At 35.8% G+C, this 7,967-nt stretch overlaps 3 protein-coding genes across 3 annotated transcripts; all 3 read right to left on the reverse strand.

Moving 5' to 3' along the window:
* Positions 1–4: 4 nt before the first annotated feature.
* On the reverse strand, positions 5–616 carry LOC100477343 (taste receptor type 2 member 7; the record flags this gene model as incomplete). The annotated part of the gene is made up of 1 exon (XM_002924832.2): positions 5–616. A coding segment is annotated over exon 1 (612 nt), but the record flags the coding sequence as incomplete, so codon positions are not given.
* A 3,828-nt stretch (positions 617–4,444) lies between these two features.
* Positions 4,445–5,374, reverse strand: LOC117799362 (taste receptor type 2 member 8-like). The gene has a single exon (XM_034651840.1). The coding sequence runs from the start codon at positions 5,372–5,374 to the stop codon at positions 4,445–4,447; it is 930 nt and encodes a 309-aa protein (XP_034507731.1).
* Positions 5,375–7,261: 1,887 nt separating this feature from the next.
* On the reverse strand, positions 7,262–7,963 carry LOC100480111 (taste receptor type 2 member 9; the record flags this gene model as incomplete). Its single annotated transcript, XM_002924839.2, has 1 exon — positions 7,262–7,963. A coding segment is annotated over one exon (702 nt), but the record flags the coding sequence as incomplete, so codon positions are not given.
* Positions 7,964–7,967: the final 4 nt, after the last annotated feature.

The following is a 7,967-nucleotide window of genomic DNA, read 5'->3' on the forward strand; positions in this document are numbered from 1 at the left end:
GGATCAAAAGGAGAAATGAGATCAGGGACACAGAAAAAGGGAATAGCGTTAACAGGTTGAGGAAAATCTTGACGGAAGCATATTGAGCTTTATTTACTCTGCATCTTACAGTTAGGTTTGTTTTCTTCTTTGTCTTAACACAACACCTGAAGTCATCATTCAAATTCTCAGTGACAAGAAGGCTAATAAACACAGAGAGGACCAAGCACCCCAGTAGGATCCTCGGAATCACACTGTCAATTCTCCACTTCATCCAGAGGAAAAGGGGATGGAAAAAATTTGCGATCTTGAAGAAATAGAAAATGCTGAGACAGGTGGCAAACCAGACACTTAAATGGTTGGTTAGTGCCCAGAAGAAGTCAAAGATTCTCATTTGTTTACCCGTGGTATACACATCTGAATACAGCACCAATATAAAACAATCTAATAATATTATACATAATAGACAAATTCTGGATATGGCCAGACTTGTGAGGATTAAATCAATAGAGGTGATCTTCCTGTTCTTGATCCAGCCCATGCAGTTTACCAATCCAATGAATGCATTCCCTAAAATCCCCACTGAAAACTCTCCAGCTGCTATCATCATTAAGGTGGTCTCCACTTTATCTGGCATGTTAAAATACAGAAGTATCCAATTCGTTTCTAGTTGAACTGATGTAATTTGATAGGTACACCTATTTCTTAGATTTTGTTGTAATTTTCTTTGCCTCTCTTATTGTAGTCTGTCTTATGGTAGAGACTGGAGTGAGAAATGAAGACTGTAGCTATCATCATTAAATCCTATTTAGTCTTGAGAAGCAAATGTGGTTGGCAATCCCTGGCCTGGCCACTGCATGTATCACCTGTATATAAAACCTGTACCAGCAGGCTTTACTTTTCCACATATGGTTAATTTAGGCTAAGCTACATTTTAGGATGCAAATTAGACCTCTTCCCTTTCATGGTCCTGCACTGTGTATGTTTTGCAAGGCTATGTTTTGCAAGTTTTGGATTCATAGTATACAACATATGCTAGTAACCTCAATAGGGCTGCTAGATTTAGCAAATAAAAATACAGGACACTTAGTTAAACTTGAACTTCAAATACACAATGAATGATTTTTTTTAGTCTATGTCCTGAATTGCATGAGATTAGTACTTCCAAGAAATACTAAAATTCAAATTTAATTGGGTGTCCTGTATTTTATCTGGCAAATCTAAACTCCAAGGATTTTCTAGCAATTAATGAAATTAAAATTGAAATTTGTAGAGGAATCTTTATTTTGCTAAATGATAATATTGATTATTGCTAAAAATCCAAAGTTTGGGTTAACATTGAGAACTGTACATTTTCAGGGAATTTAAAAAGCTAACACTAAATATAGCTTGTACAGGTCTAAAAAGACATTTTAGCTCATTTATCTTGGTTGTTCAGATGAACAGTTACATGCACAAGGTCTGTTCAAATAATTCATTGACTTCTTAGTCAACTCAATTTAATGGTAATTTAGTTTGTGATGATATATATAAGAAGAAGAAGGAGCCCTAATTGAGTATTGATTACCTTCATATTTTCCCGTTTCATTTAAAGTGTTCTCAAGAGCAGTTGCACATACAAGAGAAGAGATTAAAATCCTGTGTTTTGATCTACTCTCCACCCTCCACCATGCCAAACTGCATCTGAGAATCTAGATCCTTGGCCCTTCTAGACTATCAGGCAAGAGACTAACGATTAAGTTTACCTCACGCTTACAAACTACTCTTATTTTGAAGTAGCTTCTCTAAATTAGACTTACTGAGAAATACTTTGCTATATAGTATTTCCATGGAATAATTCTGGGGTGATGATACTTTCTTTGGGAACACATATCTTCCCATCCTTCCTTAAAGGACATACCTTCATTCCTAAAATGCAGCTCTGACTTTTGGACAAACTATCTCATCATGTAGCTATGTTCACAGATAACTGCTTTCCTCTGATCTTAGAAATGATCTCTGACCCAAGCACATCATTTTCTTCTCCATAGTGCCCTGGTAAATAAAGGGCTTCAGTAACTATGATAATACCTTTACCCGAATAAGTCTTAGTATATATTTTTGTTTTTTGTTTTTTTGCAGGTAAGTATAGATTTTCTGCATTCTTGTGTTGTATAGCATGTAAGTTATGGTGCAGCTACTATGGAAACAGGATGAAAGTTCCTCAAAAGATTAAAAATACAACTACCACATGATCCAGCATCCCCAAACCTGGGTATTTATCAAAAAGAATTGAAATCAGGATACCAAAGTGATATTAGCACTGATGTTTATTGCAGTGTTATGAACAGCAGCTAAATGTAGAAAAGCCCTAACTGCCCATTGGCATATGAATGAATAAAGAAAATGTGTTACATACAGACAATGGGACATCATTTAGTCTTAAAGCAAAGAAAATTTTGCAACATACAAAAGCCTACGTGGACTTGGAGGACATTATGCTAAGTTAAATAAGCTAGTTACAGAAGGACAAATATTGCTCGATTCCACTTATACAGGTGTCTAGAATAGTCAGGTCATAAAAGCAAAAAGTAAAATAGGGGAGATAAGAATACAGAATTGCTATTCAATGAGTATCAAGTTTCAGTTACGCAAGATGAAAAATTTTAGAATATGCTCTATATTATGCCTGTAGTTAACAACACTGTGTTGTACACTTAAAAATTTGTTAAAAGCATAGATCTCATATTAAATGCCTTACTACAATAAAAAAATAGAAAAGAAAAGAGAAAAACATTTGCAAGAGAGCGTTTTGTCACCTTACTACTTTGAACTTACTACTCTGAACCCTCACTATTTTGAACTACTTTGAACTTTGGTGGTCAGTGGAAGTACTTCAAACACTGAAGATACAGAAAACTAAACATGGAAAGAAGGATTTCACACTAATGGAGGGAAACTTTCCCAGAAGTACTAATCTTACAAAACACTTATTTCATCTAAACTTGCAGAAGAATGTAAAGTTCACTCCAGTGTAGTATTAACAGGTCTTTTGTAGAATATACTAATATATTCCATCAAAAGACTATCAATTCTCCTATCTTGTACAACAAATAGCAACTTAAATGCTAAGATATTAGAAATAGTTGATGAAGTTTATGTACTTAAGACTGTAAATATTGGGACTTTCCAGAGTGAATTTTGTATCATCATATGCAGAAAAATTGCTTATCTTCAGGTAATTAATATTTTAGTTATAACAAAACAAAATGGGTAGATTGAAATAGACCCAACTTTGACATAGCAATGGTGGGACCTGAAATGCACAGCCATATCAGAACATACATGGACTTAGACATGCCAGATCAAGTGTTTCAACACTACTCTAGTGAGGAAGGATTTGATGTTCACAGAACAACATTTTAGTAGTGACTCTTATTTTTTATTATTTTTTGTAATTTACTCTTTACGTGTTATAGCTTACATTGCTTTTCTAGTGATAGTATGTAGTTATTCCATAAAGGGTCTAATTTCTTCTTAATTAATTGTTTTTCTCAAGTCCTGAGTGAAAAGAACTCCTGCAGGTCTTATTAAGAAAGGACCCTGAGTAAAGCAAGTCTGATTGAAATTAATTGTCCCATCCTTATATCCAGATTGTGAAGAACACGTAAGAATGCCCGTAGAGAGAGATTCTTGAATGGGAGCTATTCCCATCCTATTGCTGCCTGAACAGCAAGTTGTTTGTAAGGAAATTTAATTTCAAGGAAAATGAATAGGAGTAGCCAGAATAAGGTCAACCAGAAAATATCTAGGAAACCACCTAAAGCATCACTCACTTGGGAGGAGGCAGTTACATAACTGGGACACTGAACCAGAAATGGGACAGGGGAGATCTGAGTTCGTAGTTAATAAGCCAAATGGGAGTGACTCAACAGAGACATGAGGGGAGCAAAATTAAGGGCCAGTAATGAAAAAATGTATATAAGGGGGCGCCTGGGTGGCACAGTTGTTAAGCATTTGCCTTCAGCTCAGGGAGTGATCCCTGCGTTCTGGGATCGAGCCCTGCATCAGGCTCCTCTGTTAGGAGCCTGCTTCTTCCTTCTTGTGTTCCCTCTCTTGCTGGCTGTCTCTCTCTGTCAAATAAATAAATTAAAAAAAATGTATATAGGAAAAAAATGAAAAAACAGTTAGTGCAGCTCAGTGCTCTTTATCATGGGCCTAAAAAAATCTTAAAGGAACTTAACTAGGCTGTACGTGCCTAACATCTGCATTAAGAAGCCAAAAAGGGAAGTGTGAGCTCTCAAACTCTTGGAGGAGAGGGCACGTGAAGATGAGAATCTGGAGTGTACACAGACTAAGGGGATTTATACATGCACGTGCTACTAGGTCTCAAGAACAGTTAAAGATGTTACCCAAGATAAACAGGATAACTGGAAAAATGAGAATGTATTTTTTATTAGCAAAATCCATTTATAGAGCTAAGAATTTACATCATGCAGACTGTTCTTCCAAATCTCAGCACCCTAATAGATGCCTGCCTCAACTTGTTATTTCTAATAATTAAAATAAGTGAATGACCAGAAGGATAAAGAATTGCTATAATTTCTCCTAACATCACAGCTAACTTGCTTTCTTTCATAAGGTAGTGAAAAGTCGCCAAAAGAGAAGCCCCATAGTATACAAAAAGGAGGAAGAGAAATGAAGTCATAGTTTTCATGGCTCCCACATGGGCCTCTGTGCTGGGGTCTCCACAGCCTGTAACACTGACTTTCATTTGCTTGATATGTCTCCTTAGGGACACAATTAAAAAGAAAAATGAGATCAATGACACAGCACATGGGACAATTGCCAACAGGTTAAAGAGAGTCAACAGGCTGAAGTATTGACTTTTACTCACATGGGACATTTCAGTGCAGTTTCTTTTATGATTTATAATTTTCTGAAATTCAAAATCATAATTTGGTGCCGTTGCTAGTATAAGGCTGATCAAAGAGGAAATGGCCAAACAACCCAACAGAACCCAGTGAATCACTCTGTCAATTCTTCTCTTTAGCCAGAGAAAAAGCGGATGGGAGAAATTGGCTATCTTGAGCAAATAGAAGACATTGAGGCAGGTGGCAAACCACGTACTTAAGTAGTTGGTGAGTGTCCAGAAGATATTAATGACCGCCTGTAGTTTATCATTTTCATGAAAATCTGGGTAGCATACAATTATGATGCCATTTAGTATCAATATACAGAGCAAACAAATTCTGGAGATGGCTAGACTGGTGAGGATATAGTCAACTGAGGAAATCTTTTTCTTCTTAATCCAGTCAATCCAGTTTACTAGTCCAATATATACATTCCCCAACATTCCTATTATGAATTCTCCAGTTAAAATGATCACAAAGATGTTGTCTTCCATACTGAGCATGTTGGTAGGGAGAACACCCTGATCTCCAATATCACTGCGGTTGGGCTAATTTACAGACTCTCAGTTGGAGCCTGGTAAATGAGTTCTTCAAATCACAGGATAATATGTTCATCTCCTCCANGTCTCCTCCGCTATTTTGACTTTGGTATAATTCCAGAAGTACCCAGCTCTCTTTTGAAATAGAATTCCTTCTCCATTCATGAGGACTAAACCAACTGGTTGCTCCAAACAGTTTGACTAGCTTTGAGCCAGGGCAAATTATAATCATGACCCTTTAGTGAGTGATAAGGGAACTGTTCAGTTGAAACTGCACTCATACAAATTAAAAGAGATTATATTTCATGAATTTGCAACAGGCTTCTTGCTGTTAAGTTCTGTGTATTTTGACCCGTCAAATCGAATTTCAAATATGGAGCCACAGAAAGCACACAAAAATATGTATTCCATAAAAATCACAATGTGTAAATGAAAGTCCATTTTCTTCACCATAAATTATAAATTAATCAAAAGTCAGGTTTCCTAGTGGAAACGAATTTTAATTTTGGAAATGATCAGTATGGTCAGTTGTAGAAAATTAACTTTCAGTCAGAGGATAATAATTTTTTTTCATATAAATGGTTAATTAGAGAAGGGTATGATACAAATCAAATTATAAATGACATAATGTGAATTAGGCAGGCACATGGCAATATTTACTAAACATCTTTTCTCTGGAGTTTTTTAATAGAAGTGAAAGATGCTAGGTAAAGATTTGCTATGTTTAGTTTTATTTAATATGGGAAATGCTGTCCATGACAATTCACTTCCTGAAATGTCATCTCTTGAGTAAGGAACATTTTCACATAAAATTAAGAAAACACACTTTAAATTATACTTTTTGCAATCAACTCCTTTTATATGATTTATAATCTCATATTCTACATTGTAGTCATTTCTTTATTTTTAAGAAAATATTTACTGAATTATATTTCCAGGGAATAGGAGTAATTACTATTAAATTGATTTATTCTTTCTTGGGAGAACTAGCCCACAATAAATTTAAATCTAGGTAATACAAATCACATAAACTAGGGTTCTTCTAATTGTATTTAAGTACTTCTATACTGCAAGAAACATATCTAATATTTTTCCTATTTCTTATGCTTGCATCGTGTGTAATAGGAAAGTATGAAGTTGAAAATTTAAGGAAACCTAGTTATCTGTAAAACGTTACCAGAAACAGAATAGAAAAGAGAATGATGTTAAGGGGGGAAAAATGTCAAAAATTCTTTAATCTAAAAGGGTAGGAAAACATTCTGAAGAATCTTTGAGAACTGACTCCTAAAACTGGCATCACCAGGTAGGGTGGTTTTGATACACATATTTCTAACTGTACACCCCCTGTCCCCTTTCCTGGTCAAACCTTTTCTTGAAATCACCCCTGTTTTCTTACATTATATTTCACCCTAGGGAGGATCTCACCAGTGTTCTTTCTCACTTTTTATGAGGATGAACCATTCTAGAAATGGAGAGGATAGGGCAGAAATGTACTGACTTCCAGCTCAAGGAAGAGAGTTTTTTACATGATTGACTTTATAGGAAGGACAGATATGTTTTAAAATCTCTTCCCCACAGTCTGCTTGCCTAAAATTCTTCTATTTTTTGAGTTCAAGGCCTTCACCAGATACGACAGAAAGAAGTAGAATCTCTTTGCATTTAGGCAATGATGTGAAATGCTAACGTGGGATTTGGATTCATTTTTTCCTGTAAAGACAAAGAAATATATGTGGTTCAATAACATTTCATTTAAAGTTGAACAGGACAGAAATGTGAAGGAACACAAAGGAAAATTTAGGATAATGATAGATATTAATGATTTCTAATAGCATGTATAAAAAATGAATGTAATCAATTGGGACAAGGGAGAGGGTCTTTTGTTGATTTCTTTCTCCTTGTATTCAGGATTCTCTGTGGAACAAAAGGTTTCCTTCTTTTGCAGAAACCCTTCACAATCCTTAGCACTTTTAGAAAAGCCTCCCTCAGCTTGCTGTTCCCCATTATCAAGATGAACGAATGGCTTGATGGGAAAATGACGGCTATCATGCCACCAAACATCACCACTAATTTTCCCTGAGGAATTAGTAAGCTAGAGGTTACTACAAGAAAGACTGCATAGTACATAACGAAGAGAAGCAGAAAGATGATCACTGCCTTTATGGCCCTCATGTGAGCCTCTGTGCTGGGGTCTCTGGACCTGGTGGCATAAAGTTTCATCTGCCTGCTGTGTCTAAATAGGGAGAAAAGTAACAAGAGAAATGAAGTTAGGCAAAGAACAAAGGGAATGATAGCTCCTAGATTCAGGATAACCAGTTTGAAACCATTTGGGATTTTACTCACTTTGAATTCCCAAGTTATGTTTTCCTTATGACTAACTTGGAAGGGATCCCAGAAGTCCTCATTCAATGAAACACTAATAATTACACAGGTAAGGAAGGACATCAGAAAAATTCCCAGGACGACTCTGTTTATCTTTAGTTTCAACCAGATGAAAAATGGGTGGGATATATTGGCTATCTTCAGTAAATAGAAGATGCTGAGGCAAGAAGTAAACCAG

The sequence above is a fragment of the Ailuropoda melanoleuca genome, unplaced genomic scaffold (assembly GCF_002007445.2).
Source record: "Ailuropoda melanoleuca isolate Jingjing unplaced genomic scaffold, ASM200744v2 unplaced-scaffold4817, whole genome shotgun sequence".
Taxonomy (NCBI): Eukaryota; Metazoa; Chordata; class Mammalia; order Carnivora; family Ursidae; genus Ailuropoda; species Ailuropoda melanoleuca.